Source organism: Plasmodium vivax, chromosome 7 (assembly GCF_000002415.2).
Source record: "Plasmodium vivax chromosome 7, whole genome shotgun sequence".
NCBI classification, from domain to species: domain Eukaryota; phylum Apicomplexa; class Aconoidasida; order Haemosporida; family Plasmodiidae; genus Plasmodium; species Plasmodium vivax.
The window spans coordinates 1,118,127-1,140,613 of record NC_009912.1 but is presented as its reverse complement, the minus strand read 5'-3'; the positions used below and the strand labels follow the sequence as shown (position 1 = coordinate 1,140,613).

The 22,487-nt window shown below is 47.9% G+C and overlaps 7 protein-coding genes across 7 annotated transcripts; 3 read left to right on the top strand and 4 right to left on the bottom strand.

The window, feature by feature from the left end:
• Positions 1-82: 82 nt before the first annotated feature.
• Positions 83-2,250, bottom strand: PVX_099960 (hypothetical protein, conserved). The gene has a single exon (XM_001614788.1). The coding sequence runs from the start codon at positions 1,934-1,936 to the stop codon at positions 89-91; it is 1,848 nt and encodes a 615-aa protein (XP_001614838.1). The 5' UTR covers positions 1,937-2,250; the 3' UTR covers positions 83-88.
• A 585-nt stretch (positions 2,251-2,835) lies between these two features.
• On the bottom strand, positions 2,836-4,398 carry PVX_099955 (hypothetical protein, conserved; the record flags this gene model as incomplete). The annotated part of the gene is made up of 6 exons (XM_001614787.1): positions 3,879-4,398; positions 3,705-3,779; positions 3,518-3,569; positions 3,290-3,367; positions 3,017-3,128; positions 2,836-2,901 (listed from the first exon to the last, which is right to left on the bottom strand). The coding sequence occupies exons 1-6, from the start codon at positions 4,072-4,074 to the stop codon at positions 2,836-2,838; spliced, it is 579 nt and encodes a 192-aa protein (XP_001614837.1). The 5' UTR covers positions 4,075-4,398.
• Positions 4,399-5,238: 840 nt separating this feature from the next.
• PVX_099945 (hypothetical protein, conserved) lies at positions 5,239-7,077 on the top strand (the record flags this gene model as incomplete). Its single annotated transcript, XM_001614786.1, has 3 exons — positions 5,239-5,514; positions 5,932-6,464; positions 6,531-7,077. 3 exons carry the CDS (start codon positions 5,239-5,241, stop codon positions 7,057-7,059), a joined length of 1,338 nt encoding a protein of 445 aa, XP_001614836.1. The 3' UTR covers positions 7,060-7,077.
• A 963-nt stretch (positions 7,078-8,040) lies between these two features.
• PVX_099940 (hypothetical protein, conserved) lies at positions 8,041-10,409 on the top strand. The gene is made up of 2 exons (XM_001614785.1): positions 8,041-8,111; positions 8,245-10,409. Exon 2 carries the CDS (start codon positions 9,110-9,112, stop codon positions 9,938-9,940), a length of 831 nt encoding a protein of 276 aa, XP_001614835.1. The 5' UTR covers positions 8,041-8,111; positions 8,245-9,109; the 3' UTR covers positions 9,941-10,409.
• A 592-nt stretch (positions 10,410-11,001) lies between these two features.
• On the top strand, positions 11,002-12,655 carry PVX_099935 (hypothetical protein, conserved; the record flags this gene model as incomplete). The annotated part of the gene is made up of 3 exons (XM_001614784.1): positions 11,002-11,484; positions 11,621-11,701; positions 12,366-12,655. 3 exons carry the CDS (start codon positions 11,002-11,004, stop codon positions 12,426-12,428), a joined length of 627 nt encoding a protein of 208 aa, XP_001614834.1. The 3' UTR covers positions 12,429-12,655.
• Positions 12,625-18,741, bottom strand: PVX_099930 (high molecular weight rhoptry protein-2, putative; the record flags this gene model as incomplete). The annotated part of the gene is made up of 10 exons (XM_001614783.1): positions 12,625-12,695; positions 12,895-13,692; positions 14,061-14,171; positions 14,353-14,940; positions 15,059-15,379; positions 15,885-16,394; positions 16,506-16,574; positions 16,737-16,799; positions 16,938-17,354; positions 17,580-18,741. 10 exons carry the CDS (start codon positions 18,739-18,741, stop codon positions 12,625-12,627), a joined length of 4,110 nt encoding a protein of 1,369 aa, XP_001614833.1.
• A 1,752-nt stretch (positions 18,742-20,493) lies between these two features.
• PVX_099920 (hypothetical protein, conserved) lies at positions 20,494-22,428 on the bottom strand (the record flags this gene model as incomplete). The annotated part of the gene is made up of 1 exon (XM_001614782.1): positions 20,494-22,428. One exon carries the CDS (start codon positions 22,426-22,428, stop codon positions 20,494-20,496), a length of 1,935 nt encoding a protein of 644 aa, XP_001614832.1.
• Positions 22,429-22,487: the final 59 nt, after the last annotated feature.

The window sequence follows — 22,487 nt, the reverse complement described above, 5'->3', positions numbered from 1 at the left end:
TAACCACCCCCATGAAGTACTCCTCCGTGGGGGTGACCAGCCGAATGGCATCCCTTTTTTCTTTCCTTTTTTTCGCGGCGCACCCCCCTTACCCCATGGCCTTGTTGAAAATGTAAAAGGCCCAAAGCAAAATGGCAAATATGAAGGAGACAAAGCAGGAGTACCCAACATCGTTCAGCAGAAGCATCGCCTTGTTGACGTACCGATCCTCCCCGATGCAGTTTATGCCAAAAGATGCGTCCACATATTTTATAAACTCGAGCAGATACTTCACCTGAATTAGCAGCAGCGCGACAAACGCCACGACCGTTGAGAAGAGCAGGCTAAAGTAGTTAAAATTCAGCGTCCCTTTTAGGCTGTAAAAGAGGTACCATATATTGCTGTACCATTTGGATGAGTATATATTTTTCAATCCCATGGTGCGAATCATCTCGTCCACATTTCGCAGGCAGTGCATGTGCAGAACACACGGCGAGGTGTGTGTGTGCGTGTCAATTATGGAGTAATTGAATGTTTTTTCTATCTGGCCGATTTTCCGTTGCCCTTCATCCATGTACACTTCGTCCAGAATGGTCTTCTGCTTCGTCCATGTGGCTGGGTGCGCGTCGGTATGATGCTTCCCGGGGGGGGTTCCCTTCGGAGTATTCCCTCCTCCGAGGGGGTGGAACTCTCTCCGTTGGTTTGTACCTATCTCCTTTTTTGTTATCTCCCCCTCTTCGCTTTTTTTTTTTCTAAAAAATTCCACTATGGAGGATAGGACTGAATTTTTTTTTTTTTTTTCCCCCGTTTGGCTAGCTAGGCCAATTTTTTTATTTTTCCTCGCCGTTTGGCTAGCTAAACCAATTTTTTTATTTTCCCCCTCCGTTTGGCTAGCTAAACCAATTTTTATATTTTTTCCCTCCGTTTGGCTAGCTTGACCATTTTGACTATTTTGACTATTTTTTTTTTCCTTTTCGGCCGCCGCGTCGCCCGCATCGCCTCGCCCGTTCAGGTAGTACGCGCTGAGCAAGGGGCGAAAAGGAAAGAACTGCACACAGTCCTGGTAGCTCATCAGAGCCACGTTCCCTTTGCTTCGAAACAAATGAAAAATGATGTTGTGATTGTCAACGATAATTCTGTTGTAGTATTTCGCATTCTCCTGAGGGACGCAGTTACGAAGTGCGTTTTTTTCTCCGTGTGGGGGGCCATCCTGCTGCAGCTTCATCAAATAGTTGCAGTCTAAGTACAAGTTGGTCAGGAAGATCTGGTCGTTCTCAATAAAGGAAGGAATGTATTGCAAAATTTTTTTGGCTAAAAAGACATTGCTTATCCAACCTCCCGAATTTAGTAAATTTAAATTTTTATAAAAATAAGTGAAGTCTTTATATTTGTCTCTAATCCTCGTGGCATCCCATTCCGTGTTGTCATTATTTTTAAAAATGCTATTATGAAAAACTAAGTGCATATTTTCGATAATCCGTAGGAGGAAGAAGCTAGTCGAATAGGTGCTTTCGCTTGTGCACACAAATAAGTTGTCGTAATTTACTATGTACCTCTCCACAATTACATTGGCTGGCTGAACGAAGAATGTGTCGAATCCGTCCACAAAGAGGACGATGTCGTGGTCGTCGCACGATTTGATATACTCCTTTACTTTTACCAACTTGGTTATGAACCCTTCCCATTTTTTGCCCATTCCTAGCACAGTCAGCTCTATGTTCAAACGGGAGCAACTTTCCTGCAGCGTTTTGAAGTACCCCTGCTCGTGGGTTGCGAAGGTCAGCACGTGCAGTTTGGAGCTCCGAATTTTGGCCTTCATCTGGGCGACGTCCAGTGGGGCACCGCCTATCGTGCAGTCACCCATCGTGGGGTCACCCATCGTGGAGTCACCCATCGTGGCGCCGCCTATCATGGAGTCACCAACCGTGGTGACGTCTATCGTGGCGGCTTTGCACATGCTGGCAGTGGGTACTCGAGGGGGGAAAAACAGATACGTGATTCACGCGGCAGAGGAAAGGAGAACGTCTAACCCGTTGCAAATTTAACGCATGTGCCGGATTAGCGTGTTGCTTCCTTTACCGTGAGCGAGAGGTCCTCCTGTTCGTTCAACAAGGGGGTGTGCAGAACAATAACTTAGCGGGTCATGCGTCGGAAAATTTTTACCGCTTTCTTTGAGCGGCATAAGAGAGGTGACAAACAAATTGGAAACAGGCGCGTTGACAAAAGGGGCGGCGAAAAAATTGAAAAAAGACGCATTAACAAAAGGGGTGAACTGGGAGCTTAAAATTGGGAGATGTGCCACTAACAGAGAACTGCAATTGAGAGATGGCCACTGAGGGTTTCGTGTTGCGATTTACTTGCCGAGGCCAAGTTGCGGCCGACGCGCCCAAGCAAACCACCCTCCAAGTGCGGGCAAAGGTCAGTGTACATACATTTGTCTGTTCCAGGTCCGCTCGACAAGGCGAGACGTCCGTGCATTTTTAAAACGAGCAAAAAGGACCGCCTTGCGGTGTACTGTTGCGCGTGATATGTTTTTCTTTCCCAAAAAACAAAAAAATAAATAAAAAAATAAAATAAAATGACGCGCGGAAAGCTCGCAAAAGAGGACTAACCTTGCGCAGATTAATGCTCCCACGAAATTGTCAAGGGTTGGGAGAGAAAAAAAAAGGGGGCTTCACCCAAGTGCGCCGCGTGACTCATTTTATGACGAATGGGTCAAAAAATGCCGAAAAATGGCGCAAAAGTGGAGGGAATGTAACCACAAATGGCACAAAACAAGGTAGACAAAATGGACTTAAAAAAAAAAAAAAAAAAAAAAAAAACAATTTCCGTGAAGCGAAGCTAGGGTAGTAACACTCAGTCCTTAAACTCAACATGCGGGTTTTCATACTTGCCGAGCATTTTTATTTCTTGTTCACTTATCTGCAGGGATCAAAATGGGAAAAAGATAAACCGGGTGAAATGTTGCAATGATGAAGACCTCCCCAATTTTTTAAGGCTCTATGCAGCTCGGATAGCAGCCCCACAAAAGCAGTACCATTTTGTACTGGTTTTGGAAGAACCGCCTGAGCATTAGGAGCAGCTTGGACACAGAATAAATGGTGAAGCAGGAGGCCCCGAAAATTACGAGGTTCTTCACCACGTTTCCTCTGCGGGGGGGGAAGTGCAAAAAGAGGGGGAAAATTGGAAAAGGAGAAAACATGGTGAGGTGAAAAAAGCCAGGTAGGCATGTTGGCATGTTGGCAGATTGGCAGGTTGGCAGATTGGCAGGTTGTCAAAGGAGCGGAACGGGGTTCCCACGGAAGGCTACTTTTGTATCAGCTGGATCGACTTCATATTTCGCATGATGATGTCTTTATGCGAGTTGAACAAGGGCTCGAAGAGGAACCTGCGCGGGGGGTGAAGGGGTGAGATGGCGTGGGGGGCAAAGGTGTGAGATGTCGTGGGGGGCCAGTCGGGGCGCCGCAAATAGGGGGAAGCACACAAAAAGGAGAGTACAAAGGGGGGGGAATTTCCCCTCGCGATGGCAGGGACCTACTTTTTGTTAAAAATCGTTTTGAAGCCGGGGAACAGATTAGACATGTTAATATCTGCAAAAGGGGGGGAAGGACCCGAAGTTGCCTCTGCATTTAAATTTGTATTTGCCCCTGCAGTTGCAGCTGCGTGAACCAATTCGGGAGGTGCTTAAACGTAAAGGGGTGAAGAAAAAAGAAAGAAAAACTTACCCTTGAATAGCGAAAGGGCCATCTTCACCCTGGGCGATTGACTCTTCTGGAAGCTGTTTCTGAACAGGTTCTTACCTAACAAGGTTGCATCGGAGAGTGTGTATGTTTGGGGTGTACATGCACATGGGTCATATCTGTAGGAATGACCGCTCGAACGTCCACATGCTGTCTTACTGGAGGAGACATAGTAGAGCCTATTTTTTTTCCACATCTGACTTGGTAATAATTTTTTGTCCAAGCTTTGCACATGTGTGGGGTCCCAATTTAGCAGCGTCTGTTCGCGCCCCCGATTGCTCTTAAAGGAGTAGCACAGGTGGGGGGAAGACACGGAGAGGAAAAAGAGAAAGGTGAGAAGGGTGAGCAGCGCCATTTTGCCTGGTCTTCACGTCCACGTTTGGTAACCCTTCTTCACGCTTGATAACCCTCCTTCACGCTGGCTCACACTTGACCATGCTTTCTCCACACTGGGGGGAGAGCGGCAAAAAAAATAGCCACCAGCTCTGCGCAAGGCAATCCCTCCAAGCAGACGCGCCAATTTGGTGAAGCGACGCAAAAATTAAAACCAGCGCGGAAAAGGGAAAATAAAAAAAAACGTATCTCAATAGGTAACCAGTCAAGGGGGGTTTAGCAGGCTAAGGAGGAAGGACCTATTTTGCCACTTGGAAAAATATCCTGAGGGTGTACACTTAAATGTAAAAAAAAAAAAAAAAAAGAGGGGAAAAAAAAAATGTGCACAATTGGGGGGAAGAAAAAATGTGTATGCAACGAAAAGGTGATAATATCATCGTAAGGACATACAGACGAAGGAGCGCATGCGGTGGTGTGCCTTTCCACTTGGGAAATTTCCCCCCTTTTTTTTTTTTTCTTCATCACTTTTGCTACTGCTCAGATCGGTAACAAAATTTCACGTGAACAGAACTGGTCAGGAATTTCCACCTCTTGAAATTGCCAATTGCAGTTGGCGCGGCGGGCTCTACGCACGTTCGAAAGAAAAAAAAAAAAAAAGGTACCTACTCGGGTTGGTCAATTTTTGTACGTTTCGCGGGTTTCTCCGCCTTTTTCTTTTCCCCACTTGGTATGCTTGCTTATTTTTTCCCCTTTTAATATGGCCCTTCAGGATAGCCACGTATTTTCTTGAACTTTGCACAACTTGCTGACGTGCTTTCCAATTTGCTCCACGCAAACCCTCGTCACTAACATTTGACCATCACGAAGATAGGCCCATTTAAACATCGAGGCGAAGGGAAAAGGGGGCTCGCCAACAGGCATAGAGCACACAAACTTGGCGTCAGTAGAAACTGTGGCCAACGCGGCCGTTTAGCACACAGTGGTAAGGAGCTATTCTCAGGATGATGGTTATGTAGTCTTTTGGGGTGTTGCTACTGGGTCACTCGGGGAAGAGAGTCAAAAAAGGAGGGGAAAAAAAAAAACCATCCCGTGTAGTACAAAAATGCACACACGTACATATTCATATGCGAAGGTACACACGTAGGTGCGCAACGGTTCGACCCCCCCCAAGCGCGCAAGCGATAAAATGAGAGCCCTACTCAACTACTTCGTGAAGAAGTGCGAACGAACCAAATACAGACTGGAGGTCATCGAGAGGAGGTACAAGCTGTTCTCCTGCGGGGTCCCAATGGTACTTCTCATGTCCCTCACCATCAGCATAGGCACCTTCCTAATAGATCTGCAGTACAGAATCAGGAACACCCGGCAGCAAAATATAAACATCCGCGAAAACAAACTGATGGAGGAAAAGAACAAGCTGCTGAAGATCCTCAGCGATTACGACTGCGTCGATTACGAAAATGTGCCCATCAAGCGCGACTGAGGGGGAGAACCCGGCGCGGCACGGCACGGCAGACGGGTGTGTACGCACGTACGTACGTATGCACACATGCATGTACTTTTTTTGGTAACCATTTCGAAACAGCCACACGTGAACGATCGCGTTAAGCACCCCTCCAGTACTAGCGGACAGGCAGGGGGGGATAACCACACAAGGGAAGTTTTGCGCTCACTGGGCCCACTTTGAGAGAACATACAAGGGGAATACTCCCCCCTATTGGAGCGCTTTCCCCCCGTTGGAGCTTCTTTCCCCCAGTTGGAGCGGCTTTCCCATTTAACCATTTTAACCCTCCTGTGTGTGAAGCGCGCCGCTGGGGCAGGCCGCCAACCAGAGCACCACCCACCTGCACACCAGCGTAACTGCACACCCCGCTGAAAGATGCACTTTAACGACTTAAACATCCACGTCCAGGTAAAATGCATCTCCTTCTGTGCGTCCAATTTCTCCCCCCTCCCCTTGCCATCCCGGAAGAGTTGCGAAGTTGTGAATACCGCAGGGGGGGGAGACCCCGAGCAGAAACAGGGCAGAGGTCAGCCCGAGCTAAGTCACTTAATCGGGAATGTATACATTGGTAAAGTGCTACGCATGGGGGGCACAGCTGCAGAGATAGTCACAGCGAACTCAGTGCTGGGTAAAGACATTATTGGTATATTCACTCTCAAGTGTAGAGTTATGAACGATACGATTATAACGCCTTACCATGAGGTTGTTGAGTATCCCTGCAGCCACCTGAAAAAGGATCATGCCGTGTGCGCAGCGCTTCGCTCGTTTTACGAAGCCCACATTTGCATAAGTACCCTGAGTTGCTCAAGCAAGCCGCAGTACGTTGTCATTTTTGCGGACGATATTTTTCAAGTGCTCCCCTTTTTGAAGCTTCTGACGAGGCGGAAATTCCTCGTAGAGGTATTTTTGTCGAGCAAGCCGAGCGGGAAACCAAATGGGCAACAGGGTGGCGAACCTGGTGGCGAACCTGGTAGCGAAACGAATACAGTGACAACCACAACTGAAGCGCAGCTGGCGCAATTCCACATCAGCGGTGAGCTCTTTCAAGAACGGGTCTCCATACGGACCCAAGACGAAACGGTCCAACAGCATATGCACTACGTAACCAACGGACTTGGAGTAAAAACCATCCTTGTGTTCCCACACGCCAACAGTGACATCAGCGCCTTAAAGAGAAACATTTTCACCGTAAGTGCCTTAAATGCCAACATAGTGTGCATGACCCACTTGGATTACTTAAATCCACACGAATGCAAACTGCTGCAGGAGAAAGGCATAACCCTCCATTTTTTTAACCTGACCAATTATTTAAATTACGATTATTTCAAAGTGGCCGATGCATTTAATTACGTGTTGTTATCCTTCCTAAACGGAGATGTCGCCATTCCATCGGTGCCCATAACGACCAAGTCCTTTTCCAGCATCGAGGAAATACTGGCAAGTGGTCCTTCCTCTCCACACGATAAACGTTACAGCGTTTACGTCAACAGGAATGTTCAGTGAAGTGCTGGGGAAGCGGCTTTCTTCGTTGGGCATCCAACAGGGGGAAGTCCCCCACGAAGCGTGTGCATGTACATATGCACCGATGCATATATGAGCTCAGTGTTTACCCCTTTTTTGGCAACGACAAAAGTGCCCTATGTAAAGTTCCCCTTGTCCTTTTTTTTTTTTTTTCCTGTGAGGAACCTTTGTACGCACACCGTACGCACGCCCCTGTGCTAAGAGGGCCATCCTAAAGTTGCGCCAACGAGGGGGAGGGCAGCCATTCCTGCGATCATTCTGACCAAGTGCGACTTTTTCGTCCATTAAAAGGAAGGCGAAAGGGAGTAGCAGCTACGGCGACGTCCATGTGGGGGCAAATCGGGGAATAAAAAATTTACCACAGATTATTCCCGTGTGTGGAGGCACCACGTTTTATCGCTGCAGTTTGCGTCTACGCTTGGCCACACTTGGCGACGTTTTTTCCCGCTCACGCTGCCCTGCCCGTCCGCAGAATTTCGTCCCCTTTTTTTCCACCGATGTAGTAGCGCAAAATAAAGAAAAAGTGGAAAAGCAACACTTCCTCCCCCCGTGCAATGTTCCCAAAAAGTAAGAACACTTTTTAATTCTACCATTTTGAAAATGTAGACAGTGATGGGGCTACACATTCTTTTGCTTTAACTTCGTACACATAAACGCTGTTTAACGAAATGGAAAAAAAAAAAAAAAAACACACACTAGCGCACACGTTTTGTTAACTAGCTTCTACAGTGCAGTCATTTTTGTATGAACAGTCATGTAAAAAAAAAAAAAAATAGCCAATTTATTGCAATAAAAAAAAAAAAAAATAGCCATCTTGTTGCAATAAAAAAAAAGAAAAAAAAAGCCATTATGTGTAAATCAAAAAAATAGCCAAGTTGGCAAAACACACGGTAATATTCAACACAGGTGTATTCTAACGCTGTCACTTTTGACAATAACACCAACCACACACCGTTTTTTTTTGTTCGTAATATTGTCCCGTATGATGTTGCCAGAATGATCTGTGGACGTTTCCTCGTTTTGTGCATAAAGAGGTAAGATTTGTGAAAAGTGCCATTTAAGGCCACACGTTTGTAGCTATGTTGTATGAACATGCAAGGTTTTTTTTTTTTTTTTTTTTTTCTTTTTGCAATATTTTGGCTTTTTCTTTTTTTAAATGCTCCAAAGTGCGGACACAACTGCGACGACAACTTACCAATGGAAGGCGTCCTCCGTAGTGGCTAACCCAACGTCTACATTACTCATTTTAAGTGCGCAAAAAAAAAAAGTAAAGAGTTCGTTTTTAGCTTCGCCCCTTTTGCTAGACCTACGTAGAACAAAAAAAGAAACGCAAAGTTGTGCGCGCACCCCTGCAGACAAAGACAACATTTCCGTTCGCCTTTTTACAAAGTGCAATTTGTTCACCCCAAGTGATGCGCGTTCGTCCTTTTTTTTCCGCTCTTCAAAAAAAAAAAAAATGCTGCCATTTTTTCATCATCACATCACGCAGCACTGACAGCATTGTGAAACGAAACAGCAACGTGATTCACACTTGTTTTGTTTTATTTTTTTATTTTTTTTTGCCAGCGTTGTAGAATTATTTACCGCTTCTCCTTTTCCGCGCCTTCCTCCTGCCTCTTATTGTTACTTTTGCCTATTCGCAGTTTTTAACAGCAGGAAGGCGCGTGCATGTGTACATGCCACCTTTTTAACCCTCAACCGCTTTGGAAAGTATACACCTGCATGTTGACATAGTGCATGCGCACACTGAGCTCCCCCACTCCATTCTCTACTTCCAAAAAAGGACGCGCAAGTCACTTCCCCCCCGCGTCGACTACAACAATGGGACAAATCTCATCGAAGGAGGATGATTTCGAAAAACAGGACATCTACGCTAGCTACCCCGGACTTGAGCAGCAGCTGGACATGGTTTTTGCTTGTCATGACATAGGCAATCAGGGCAAGCTGCCTTACAAGACTGTGGAGATGATCCTCAGGCACTTCTTAATGCAGTGCGGCTTTATGGAGTACGTCTGCCGATTCGTGGACGAGAATGGTGAGGGGAGATGAAGTGATGGAATGGAAGGACGAGGGGACGTCTCTGCATACTACGTATGTGTATTCCTACACCTGTTTATACTGCGTATGTGTATTCCTACGCCTGTGCATACCTACGTCTGCATGGACAGCCCCCCCTTCCCTGCGAACCGTTCGCCCCATTTTTCTCCCTCTCAACGTGGTTGCCAATTCTACATCGTCCCTTCTCCTCCACCCAGGCCAGCTAGACTTAAAACACGTGGAAGGCTACATGACGAGCAAGAAGTGGCTGAGCAAGTTGAAATGCTGTGGAGACAACCCCCTTACGGTAGACGAAATGAAAGCCCTGGTTTTAATGTTTTTAAAAAAAATATCGGACACGTATGTAGACGACCAAGCCAAGTGGATGAATAAAATGAGAAGCTCGCAGGAGGAACAAGGAAAGGCATTGGAAGAAGCAATGAATGAGTACGAAAAAAACATCCTATTTAACCATGCCCTGAAGGAGCAACAACTTTTACACAACAATAAAAAAATTAGTGAGTGGAATGAAACGATAGAAAATGCATACGAGGCACAGCAAGAAGTGTTGCGTCAGTTTGAAGCCAAAAAGAGAGAGGACAAAAAAAAAATGGCCTTGGAAAAGAACAACGAATTGATTATAGCCAAGGATTACATAGACAAAATAAAAGAAGCCGCAACGGATAGTCGGTATGCCAACTCGAAATGTTTTGTTTACCCAGCTTCCTCGGCTCCATGTGGTGCCTGCACATCTGCGGGGGCCATTGCGCCCTATCGCAGGTTCAAAGAGCCCAGGAGGAAGAAGCAATATTCCCTCTGCTTGTGATGCTCCGCGTGAGAGGAAGCGTTTCCCTTACGACGCAGGAGTTTTTTTTCTCCAAATGGGAGACCCCCAGTTAGCACGTTGTTGAGTGCCCTCGGAGGGGCAGCATGCGTGGGTGAGCGGATTAGCGGGTTAGCGTGTTAGCGGTGGAGCCTTCTGCGCCGCATGGGCGGACAAACACTGCGGGCTGGCACGGTGAGTCTGCCCTTCCTCCGCTTCCTCTTCCGCTTCCGCTTCTATGTCCACTCGCGTGCCCATTTTGATTCTACCCCCCTCTGGTGCGATGTGCATGCCGAGCTCCTACACACTGCGCTGCAATATACCCCCCAGAGCGCTCTAAGATGAAAAGTGAACTTCTGCTAACAGTCCGTACTAAATATTTTCGGGCCTCCTTCGATGTCCCCTAAATTGTTTCTTCGTCTTTTTTTTTTTTTCTGAGGAGAGATAGACATTTCGTGGAAAGATAAGCACATGCAAAAAAAAAAAAATAAAAAAAAAATTAAGCAAATTAAAGAAATTAAGTAAATTAATCAAATTAAGCTAATCAAAGGAGAGAAGTGCAAACGAGGGGCTATTCTCCCCGTGTAGGGCAACTTAAACGTACGTGCACGTTTCCCCCCCGTCTAGTTAAACTATGGGCGAACGATGGGGCAGTGAGGGCGTGTCGACTTGTGTAGTGTCTTTCCCAGTGAGGCAGCCCGAATTGTCTGCTCAAACTGAAGTGCGCAGTGCCTTCGGGGCATATTCAGTCTCCCTCCCCATTTGGAAAAAAAAAGAAAAAAAAAAAGAAGAAGAATAGATAGGTTCAGATAAGATAAGCGCGACGCTCTCCGTGGCTGTCACCCCAATAACAGAAGAAGTGGCCGCTTGAAGGGGGGCACACGGAGAGTACGCACACTTTTGTAGTTCCCCTTTTGGAGTCCCCCCCTGCCCCTCTCCCCGAATCGTTAACTGTACAATGCCAAAGTGCCCACCTTTTGCAGATTGCCAAGGTATGTCCGCTACTTTAAGGTAAATTCTTTTCTTTTTTTTTTTTCTCCTTTTCTGTCTGTGTTTTTCACAAAATGAGCAAAGGGGAAGGCGCAAAAGTGGTGGCCAGGGTGAAGGAGGAGGAACTAAATGACCTGTACGACTGGATCAGCAGTTTCAACTTGTCTAGAAAAATAAAAAACATCCACAGAGAATTTTCAGATGGAGTTCTAATGGCAGAGTTGGTGAGCATATGTCTTCCCAAGCTAGTGGAGCTGCATAATTATAGTAAGGCAAATTCAATTAGCCAAAAAAGGTACAATTGGAATACACTCAACCAGAGGGTTTTTAGGAGGCTGGGGTTTCAGATTGACAAAAGACATGTTGAAGAAATTGTTAATTGTAAATATATGGGCGTGGAGAAGGTGCTAAACACGTTTAAAAATCAGCTGCATAAATTCCAGAGCTCTGAAATGGAGGTGGATTCTTCGGGCACGTTGGGCGAGGACCAGGCCAGGCCGTATAATGAGGAAGAGCCCCGTCTCGCCGAGGGGGAAGGAGACAGCCAATCAGCGCAGGTCCTTCCCAGGGGGGTGAGAGGCCCAACTGAAGCTTCCCCACCCCCCAGGCGATGTGGCCATCTATGCAGTTTACCCTGTCTACTTCGTTCGCACCGTTTTACCTCGTGTCCACTCGCTTTTCCCCCCAATGCAGAGCGCCGAGTTCCTCAACGACGAAATTGTGGAGATCCTGCGCGACAAAATCTTCAACTTGGAGAAGCTTCTAAAGATAAAGGTGGGCAGGAAGGGTGATGCGCGCCACGATTTGCAGCGCCGCCGAGCCCCGGTCGGAGGCCTAAGGCGTGCGGCGCAAAGCTTAGCTCGTAAAAATTTAAGTCAAAGCGTTAAACCGCAAACGTTAAAGTCTAAACGTTAAAGTCTGAGAGTTAAAGCCTAAATCTTAAAGTCTAAATCTTAAAGCCCAAATTTCAAAGCGCAGCGAGAAAAAAAAAAAATGCATAAAAATGCATAAAAATGCACAAAGCTGCAAAAAACTGCATGCACGCGTGCGCACGGGGGTCGGGGGAAAGGGAAAAAAAAAAGAAAAATGCATTGGAGAAAGGTGGCACTCCTCCCCTTAGTCCACTCCCCATGCTGTGTACACTAACGCGCGAGGACACACATTAAAAAGCAGTTAAAAAAATTGACTCGCACAGTTGCTAATGTCAAATGCGCACGAGGCAGGGGAGGAGCTGAAAAAAGGGGGTGGCTTTCTCACTTGCGCGGTTGCGCAGCTGTGCAGTGTTGGCACGCGTCCAATTGGTCTACTGCTGGCAATTTTTCCATCAGGCCAATTGGCCTACTGCAGGCAAATTTTCTATCAGGCCAATTGGCCTCCTCTCCACGTGTTCACACGTTAATTAAAAATATTTTATCATTTTTTTTTTTTTTTTTTTTAGGACAGCAAAATCGACATTCTGAATCGAAAAATTGACACATTAAACCGGATGAGGGACGTTTGAAGGTTCGTCTCCACTTGGCGAGAGGAGAAAGGGTGGGAGGGCCACCGGAGCCCCTGCGGACTCGCCTCTCCCTTTATCTCCCCATTGGTGCTTTTCGTTTTTCCTGCGGGTTGGCCTCCCTTTTGCTGCACCTGCACTGGGGAGCCGCCCACCTCGGCTTGCGCCAAGCACACACTGCTGAGCGCCCGGGCGCCGCTCACTTATTTTTTAAGATGTACAGATTTTTTATCAAGTCTTCGCTGATTTCGCGGTACGGGTCGGTGATTTCTGCGGGGGGGGGGGAAGTGAGGCGTAGGAGTGAAGTGGTGAATAGCGACCAAGGGGGGGCGAAATGGTGAATAGAGAGCAGGGGGGAGAGCGGCATTGGAGCACTGGTCCGCGCCAAGCGATGTGTGGTGAACGCAGGGGGCGCTGCAGAGTGGCCTCCCTCGCTTTGCTTCTCCCTCCCTCTCCACCGCAGACTCACCTATGTTGGTGATGGCCAAGTCGTAGTTGACGAAGCAGATGTCGTCCTCGTTCTTGGGGAGCTGGGACTCGTTCTTCTTCAGGAAGACCTTAAAGTTGTGTTCACCGGTAAAGTCAACGACGGGCTTGTAAGACAAATTGAAGTGCTGCTCCGTGAGGAAGTTCTCCTTAAAGTAGGTACCCACTCCTAGGCAGACCCTCACCTTACCCTCTTCAATGTCCTGTCGTGTAATTGCCTCCTTTGTAACATAATCGCTTTTTAAGTTATGCACATACATGCTGTTAACGTATATAGTCATTTCCTTCCTCTTTTGAGAAGCGGTCTTTTCTGGGATTAAAGCGTTCTGTATAACTTTGTTATGCTTGTTGGTTTTTCCTTTCTGAAGGACGACCTTATTGAAGTGGCTGATGGTACAGCGTCCGAAGCACTCGGGGATATTTATGTTATCTAGGAGGAGGTAATCTAATGTACTCTCCGTAACAAACAGTCTAAGCAATTTCTTTTCATGCGTATTATCAATATTACTAATGAGGTAGTATGGCTGCTTCAGGACGTAGACTCTATTGTCTAGGAAATCCCTTGGCTGAATTAGGTGCGTCTTATCTGTGTGGTTGTTTTTGTAGTAATCTAGTTTGCACTGGAAGTAGGCCGTCTTTATTTTGTCCGGTATGTCCACGCGGTTCTGCTCGTCGTTGTCTCTTAGGGAGACGAACAGGGACTGCATTTTCTCTTGGCAGTGCGATTCGGAGTGGACTAGCGGCGAGTAGTAGTCGATCAGCGTCTGCTGGGACAGGTCTCCTGTGGGTGGAGAAACAGACGTGAGGAGGAAACAGAAGTGAGGAGGAAATAGGAGTGAGGAGGAAATAGAAGTGAGGAGGAAACAGAAGTGAGGAGGAAACAGAAGTGAGGAGGAAATAGAAGTGAGGAGGAAATAGAAGTGAGGAGGGTGGAGAAACAGAAGTGAGGACACATCGTTTTTTTTTCCTTTTTTTTTTCCTTTTTTTTTCCTTTTTTTTTTTCTCTTTTTTTTCTCTTTTTTTTCCTTTTTTTTTCCTTTTTTTTTTTCTCTTTTTTTTCTCTTTTTTTTCTCTTTTTTTTCCTTTTTTTTTCCTTTTTTTCCCTTCTTTTCCTTTTTCTCTCCCTCCACACGTGCACACCCAACGCACCTGAGAAGAACTCCACGTCCTTCACCGTGGCCTTCTTCTTGAAGATGAAGTGGAGGTTGCTCCATATTTCTGAGAAGAAGTTCTTCAGGTACGTTCCGGTTCCCATGTTGCCTAGGGGAAGAGGGGGTGGCATGAAGTTGCGCCGTTGTAGTAAGGCAGTTGGGGTTAGGCAGTAGGAGTAAGGCAGTAGGAGTAAGGCAGTTGTAGTTAGGCATGGCACGTGCATACACTACGTGCGCTGCCTCGCTACGTGCGCTGCTTCTCTGCGCTCTCGTCGCCGCGCTCCCCTTACTGGAGACGTGCATCCACAACACCTTGAAGTTGTCGTAGCTGCTGAACCAGTAGCACTGGTGCTCGTCGATGAGCTTCTTGGTCTTCTCGGCGCCCAGCGGGCTGTTGGTGATTATTATTTCGTTCTGCGCCTTCTCATAGGCCTGCTTATCCTTCAGGAACTCCTCAAAGTCGCTACGGACATTGCTGGAGAGGACTTTGTTTATGTAGAAGAAGTCATACACATCCATGGCATCGCTGACTCTAAATCTCACGAATTTTTTTTTTAAAATGATTGATTCTAGCAAAGATGCAGCCTGTCGTCCCAGTTTGAAGCAGTGGTAAGTCTTAATCATCTCGGGTGCATCTGCCAACTTGTAGAAAGTCTCCAGTTTAATTTTTTCCACGTTGATATTGTCGTACATAAGCTTTTGCGTTTTGCAGCTGAGGACAAAGGACTGCGCCTGCTTCTCCAGGATCATGGGGTTCCACTTGTTAATGCTCATGTTGATGTCTATGAATTCGTCCAGCTTGTTCGGGTTCAGTCCGTAGAACTTCACGTCGCACGATTTGTTGATGCTTTCGATGGCTTTCTCTTGCACGGTTTTGCCTGGGTGGAGCGGCAGTGGAGAGGTGAAGTGGTGTAAAGGTGGAGAGGCGGAGAAGTGCCACGCGGAGAAGCACATTCGTGCCGCTTGCTAGCCATCTGCCGCTATCCGCGCGCTTACCCCCGTTGAACACACAGGCAATCATCAGCTTCTTATACAAACTAACGTCGTCGTCGTAGAAGACGGATTTCTTGCTCTCCTTGCCCCATAAAACGATCGCGGTCAAATTCATCAGCTTGATGTACTCCTCCATGTCCGTCTGCTGGTACTTGAGGGGCGTCTTGTTTATCTTCATGAAGTTGATGAGCAGGTCGCACCTCTTCTTCAGCATCGTGAAGCCGTCCTTGTGCACGTTGTCGATCAGGGGCAGCGACTGCTTCATGAAGAAGTACTCCTTCGGCTGGTATCGCGAAATGTCGATGTGCGACTCGATGAAGTACACTAAGGGGGTAAGCGGTTAAGCGGTTAGGGTTAGGGTTAATTGGTTATGGTTAGGGTTAATCGATTAGGGTTAGGGTTAATCGGTCAGGGTTAAGCGGTTAGGGTTAGGGTTAATTGGTTAGGGTTAGGGTTAAGCGGTTAGGGTTAGGGTTAATCGGTTAGGGTTAGGGTTAGGGTTAGGGTTAGGGTTCATGGTTTAGGGTTCATGGTTTAGGGTTCAGGTTTAGGGTTCAGGTTTAGGGTTCAGGTTTAGGGTTTAGGGTTAAGCGGTTAGGGTTAGGGTTAAGCGGTTAGGGTTAGGGTTAAGCGGTTAGGGTTAGGGTTAAGCGGTTAGGGTTAGGGTTAAGCGGTTAGGGTTAAGTTTAATCGGTTAGGGTTAAGTTTAATCGGTTAGGGTTAGGGTTCAGGTTTTAGGGATCATGGTTAAGGTTTAGGATTTAGCTTAATCGTTAGGTTATTCGGTTAGGATTAATCTCCTTAACCGATCGTTTACCGCTTCACCTACCTAACGCCAGCATGTACGCCGCGAAAACCAGTCGGGGGCCCTTAGAGTAAACGTCGTGGTTCTTGCCAATGATGTTAAGCAAAGTAAACCAGGCGTACTTGGACTTGTCCTTGAGCTTTTTCTTTAGAGGTGCATTGGTAACCACATTCATGTTGATGGCTAGCTCGTTGAACAGCTGATACGCAAGACTATACACATTAGGGAACGTCGTGTAGAATCGATTTTCATATTCATTCTTAAAGACCTGGTATTTAACCTCAGTGAAGAAGTAGTAATTATTTGCAATGGAATCTATGTAGTCGTAGGTAAACATAACCCTCTTGTTTTCATCTTCCTTCAAATCGTTATAATCATTTTCGTAGTGAAAGAACTTGCTGGGGATGGTGAAGCCTAGGGAGTACTTGGATTTGTCTATCTCCATGGAGAGGTGTATTACGTCCATGAGCTTGGCCACTTGGGTGTCCAGCAGGGTCAGCGCTTCGGTGTTCCTCAGGATGAAGTTTCTGCTTACTGCAGGGAGGAAGTGCAGGATGGGGAGGGCCATAGGATATAGGGAGTTGCCACCAGCGTAGCAGTGGTAATGATGGGCGCACTTCTGCATGTGTGCGGGGCACTACTTACTCAGCATCTGCCTGACGAAGCTCGTCTTGGAAAGACTCGAGATGATGTTCTGCGGGTGGACGTAGAACCCTGCGGGGGGGGAGGTAGGGAGGTAGGAAGGTAGGAAGTCGAGAAGTCGAGAAGGATGGGTTGACGGGGGCTGTGCGGGGTTGAGCAACGTATCCGGGACCTATCCGCGACCTATCCGCGACCTATCCGCGACCCCCCTCGACTGCCGATCTCCCCTCTTACATCCGAAGTGGTCAAAGGCGTAGAGCAGCTCACTCCAGAGTTCCTTCGAAAGGGCCGAATAGCCTGCGCAGTTGGGGTGAATCGGTTAAGCGGTAAATCTATATGGTGGCAACCCGTCGAGTAACAGCGCGAGCGGTACTTCCTGGAGGGGGCCCCCCTCCACAGGTGCGCCACCTCACGGAGCACCCCGCGCGAGCTCACCCTGGTTAATGTTGCAGTCCTTAAACGCCATGGTGAAGAAGAACTGGAACTTGGGCCTCTCCGAGTAGTGCACTTCATAACTGTCTGGAATGCTGGGGAAGATGCTCAGGAAGTGCTCGTTCATGACGTCGGGGGACACCTTGGGCAGGTTGGTGAGGGCCCCCGTTCCACTGAAGAAGCTGTAGGCCTTGTCGTTGGGGATCTTCTTATACCCCATGTTTTTGTAAAATTTGAAGGCGAGGTACTCGGAGTTTTTGTTTTCCTCGAAGCTGGTCTTGAGCAGGTAGAGGAAGAGGATGTGGTTGGCTCGGTACAGGTTGGTGAAGGTGGGGGCCACGTCGTTGAAGGTGATCATGTTCTTGTCCTCTTCGATTTTGAGGAAGCCGTAGTAGAGGAAGAAGTTCAGGTCGATGAGGACTGCGTGGTAGGGGCGGTGTGGTGGTAGCGGTGTGATAGCGGCGTGGTAGCGGCGAAGATGGGGTGAAGTCACTCATAAAGCCGCTCAAATGCCGCTCAAATGCCGCTCATAAAGACGCTCATAAAGACGCTCATAAAGACGCTCATAAAGACGCTCATAATGCAGCTCGCGCCGCTCGCCTCTCTCTCGCTTCGCTCGCCTCTCCCGCCGCTCGCTCCCCTTACACTTCTCCACATCCTCGTGGTCGAGCTCGCGCACGAGGTTGGAAATGTCGTTGTCGATCTGCGTGATGGAGAGCACGTAGTTCTTGACGGTCTTCATCAAGTCGGCGTAGAGCCCCTCGTCGTTGAGGTCCTTGCGCAGGTTCTTCACGGTGACGATGTACCTCTCGCTGATTTCCCTCTTCTCAATATCCCTGCCGTGCATCAGCTTGCTATTTCCATCCTGAACGACCTCAACAATTAGCCTATCTTGATCGTAAATGTCTGTAATGCGCATCGTGGGGATGACCGTCTCATCCTCCAGCACGTAATTTTCATGCACCTTCGACTCTCGATTGACCCTATAATCCATATTTAGAAGCTCCAGCAACTTTTCCTTTTTAAAATGCTTGGAATTTTGATCTACATAAGTCACCAGGTTATCAAAAATAACCTTCAATCTGTAGTAAATGATAGACTGCTCGTAGAACTTCTGGCATAAGTGGATGTGGTCTGAGCAGAACTTTTCATTTTTAATAGAAAGAAACGTTTCTGAGGAGTACCTCTTGGCGATGTTAATATTTGACCCTAAAATGACTAGGTAATCATTATACAGTTCAAACGAATCTATAATTTTTTGGAGCATTTTTTGCTTCGGCTCATTCATGAAGTCATCTGCTTTGCTACTTATTACTAGCATCTCTTGCACATTTTTTACCTTCGCTTTGTCTTTTATAAACCGATTGAATGTGATTAGCTGTTTGGCTCTCTTCAACGCTGCCTCTTCACTTATCGATCCGTTGATACTCCTCAGGAGCTTGCTCAGTACCTCCTCATCTGAGTCATTTATTATGGTATACTTAGAACGAGCGTGCAGTAAGCTCAGTATAAATTCGTTTATCTCTGCTTCTGCCGATTCATCTGGACTGTCATTCTTTATTGTGTCTAGGACCTCTTCACATTTCTGCACGTAGGTTTCTTCCTCCCTTGGGGACAACAGCTCAGCTACGTTTATGTATTGGAATGCGTTTTTGCAGATCTTCTTTTTGTCCTTCTCCACCTCGATGTTCAGCGCGCTCGCGTCCGGCGCGTTCTTCACGGACAAGCTGTGGCTCAGCTCCAGCGCCCCCCCGCCGCGCGTGCAGCACAGCAGGGCGAGCGGGCTCAGCAGCAGGGGCAGCCTCATTGGGGGGGAGCAGCGCACGAAGAGGAGGAAGCAGTTAGGGGGAACAGACAGGTGTGAGAAGTCAGGGAGGAGTCACTAAGAAGCAGCCCAATACGAGGCAGCCACTATGAGGCAGCAGGGTAGGGGGTAGACAGGCGCCGGAGCAGCCGCGCGGGAGTGAAAGAAATACTGACACGCGGGCAACCGCTCGCGCCTGCACAGGCAAATTTGCGCGCAGTGGCTAGCTAGGGGGTCATATTAGAATTCTTCTAATAGGCGCAACTGAGCAGCGGCTGAGCAGCGACTGAGTAGCAACCGAGTAGCAGCCGCACAACTACCGCACAGCAGCCACTTCACTGTGCACGCGCCGAACGCCAATATTTCAAAGTCGCGCGAGGGGCACGCACAAGTCGGACGTGCGCCTTCCGTTTCGATGGGTTGGCGAAACGGGGAAGTTACGGTTGGCCCAAACGTTAAAAGGAGAAAAAAAAAAAAAAAAAAAAAAAATTGAGATACAAAAAAAGGGGCGAAGTGAAGCGCAACACGATCGCTTACTTATTTTGCGCGCGTCATGTGCGTTTTTATTTCGTGAAATGTCCGTCAGATCGCCAGTTGGTGAGTTCTCCGTTCGCTCACTTGATCATTCAGATCGCTCGCTCATCCGTTCATTCGTTCATTCTGTTCGCTCTGTTCGTTTGCTCGTTTGCTCCTTTTGCTCATTTTATTTTTTTTTTTTCACACCCGTACACACTTGGTATGCTTCAAAATTGCGCTACGCCCACACACGCGTAGGTGCATACACTCGCAGTGCATACCTAAGCGCACATGTGGACAGTGACGATTGCACTGCCGGGAGAACTGTAATAACGAGGGGGTGGTCGGATGCGCCAAAAGGGGGGGAAAAATAAAAAAAAGAAAAAAAAAAGAAAAAAAAAAGAAAAAAAGGAAAAAAAATGTGCGAGCTGGTGTGTACCATTTGGCAACTCCCCGCAACCCGAGAAAATGCAATTTTTGAAAAAAAAAAAAGGTGCACTACACTTGGGCGAAGAGGCGCTTGTTCAGTGACACCCCGGGAGGGAAGCGGGAAAGGCAAAGAAGGCAAAAAAGGCTAAGAAGTGGCAAAAAAGGCTAAGAAGTGGCAAAAAAGGCTAAGAAGTGGCAAAAAAGGCTAAGAAGTGGCAAAAAAGGCTAAGAAGTGGCAAAAAAGGCTAAGAAGTGGCAAAAAAGGCTAAGAAGTGGCAAAAAAGGCTAAGAAGTGGCAAAAAAGGCTAAGAAGTGGCAAAAAAGGCTAAGAAGTGGCAAAAAAGGCTAAGAAGTGGCAAAAAAGGCTAAGAAGTGGCAAAAAAGGCTAAGAAGTGGCAAAAAAGGCTAAAAAGTGGCTAAAAAATTGGCTGAAAAATACCGCGAACAGACTATCGGCAACGGGCGACGGCCTGCCCCGCTCCGGAGAGGCAACTTGGCGCGCCGTCCACTTTGGCCCCCAAAGGGCGGCACGGACCGATAAGCGCGAAACGAAAAAAACGCTCCAGAGAGTCACTGGTCAGTAAGTGCACTTACACCCCTGCGTATGCCTCACACGGCGTATGCCCTCGCTGATTATTATTATTATTATTATTTATTTTTTTTTTTTTTTCCCCATTTTTGCTTAACCCCATGCGCGCTTCGCACACGGGCAGAGCTACGCATACATTTCCGTAACGGGGGGAAGCTACGCGGTGGGCGCCCAACTGGATAGCCTGCTCCCCCCCACTCATTATCACACTCCTCTCACCGTTATGATACAATTTCTTGCAAAAAATTTCTAAACAATTGGCCATAATTTTTAAACATTGACGCGCGGCTAATTCCTCCCTCCTTGTTCTTTTCACTTGAATAGGTCCTCTTCTTCGTCTCGCTCAGCTTATACACACGTAGGAACCCCCTCTGGATGTGCTCTTGAATATACCTTTTGTAAAAACGTATGTTATCCTTGCTCGTGTTGGTTACATGCATGGCTAAATTCACGGAGTCAATGTCGTCGTCATTTTTCACCGTTGCGTAGTAGCAGTACTGGCCGTCTGGTGGAGCTCCTATTTGTTCTTTCTTGCTTTTCCCTTTTCCGTGTGCCTGGCTGTTTGGCCCTTCCGGGGGGGCACCCCTCCGTGGGTGGCTCCCAGGGGAAGCTTCCCCGCCAGCTGTGAAGCAGAGGCCCCCGAAGCAGTGCACAAGGTGTGAGTTCCCTCCCCAGTGGTTATGCATCCCTTTGGGGGTATCCCCCTCGGGTATAGCTTCCTCCTGCTGGGTCACTCCGGTAACATCGCTTCCGCGGATAACATCGCTCCCACCGCTAACCTGGCTACCCCCCCTAGCGGGGGGCAGGATGTCCCTCCTCAGCATGCTGGCGAACGCACAGAAGAACGCGTAGGCGTTTTTCCATTCCGTTGCCCCTGTGGACGACAGTTTGAACGTCCCATGGAAGCTGCGATTTAGGGCCCAAAAAACAGACAGGCAAGAAAGCAGCGTTTCACTGCGACAGATGGTAACATACACATAGGCTACAAACAAGTGCACCGTTTTAAAGAAAAAAAGGACCCTCAGCAAGTCCCTATCGCTATCGATGACGTAGAGCAAATTGGGATCTACCCCTCGTATGAGACAGTTATGCGGGTGGTGGTTTCCATCGAGGAGAGAACTCCACAACTGCATGCTCATGCTCATGTCCATTAGGGGAAGTGGGGTATTCACTCCCCCGGGGGGATCTCCAAAAGGGTCATTTCTGTTTCGCTTTCTTCTTTCTTCCCCATTTGAGTTGCCCTCATGTTTTTCTTCACCTTTTTGGGAAGTTTCCCTCCGCGAATTGCCTCCACCATGTGGGTTCTCTGCAAAAGGGGTAACTCGTCCCTTCTGTGCAGGTAGCTTCTTCACATCTGGAGTTTGAGCTCCTAGTAGATTTGCCCTCCCCCCCTCGCTTAGCATCCTGCTCCACCAATTTTTTCTACCCTCACTGGTTAAGCTGCTCACACGTGGCGGGTTTTCCTTTACATAATTCGCCTGCACATGTTCATGAGGAGACTTCCTATGCAGCAGCACTTGCAGGAAGTTAACCACTTCCCCGAGGAAGAGGCCGAAGTGGACGTCCTTTTCTAGGCTTATTTGTATTCTGCGTTTTGGCAGTCGTTTGTACCCGTCAGGGGGGGAAATTTCCACGTGGTGTGCCTCCTCGGTGTGCCGCTCCCCCGCTGCGAACCCATCCACCTGCTCTTTTCCCCCATCGTACGTGCCACGCCCCCTGAAGCGAAATACCCTCTCTACGTACTTGCCAAAGGTCCCGATCGACCTGTCAGTTTTAACAAACCGTTTTACTCTCTCAATGTGTCTACGCTGTATGGCCCTTTTTTCTGCCACCCTTCTGGCGAGCTCATCATTGGCTGCCCCCTCAATCCATCGGTTCTCACAGGTATTTTTTGTGCTCCTCCGTTTCTCGCCGTTTTTTGGTCCTCCCTTCCCTTTTTTCGTTCCGTGTGGGTGCCGGCCTCCCGTGTGCACCATCACCAAACTGCAGTAACTGCTAATCACCCGATGCAAACTACGAAGGACGGTCTTTTCCACGTAGTGCTTCTCCCCCCTTGGGGCCTTCATCGCCCCGTTGCTCTCGTGCCTACCCGCGCGGTGCAGCAGCTCCCGCTTGGCCTCTTCATACCGTCGCCAGATTTCTTCCAGCGTTTCCATGCTTTGCGGTTAGCGGTGAGGGGGTGAGCAGTTAGCTGATTAGCGGTTAGCGGCTTGGC

What these genes read in the sequence shown, in the direction of transcription:
- PVX_099940 (XM_001614785.1), top strand. Translation starts at nt 9,110, where the DNA reads ATGGTGAGGGGAGATGAAGTGATGGAATGGAAGGACGAGGGGACGTCT.
- PVX_099960 (XM_001614788.1), bottom strand. Translation starts at nt 1,936, where the DNA reads ATGTGCAAAGCCGCCACGATAGACGTCACCACGGTTGGTGACTCCATG.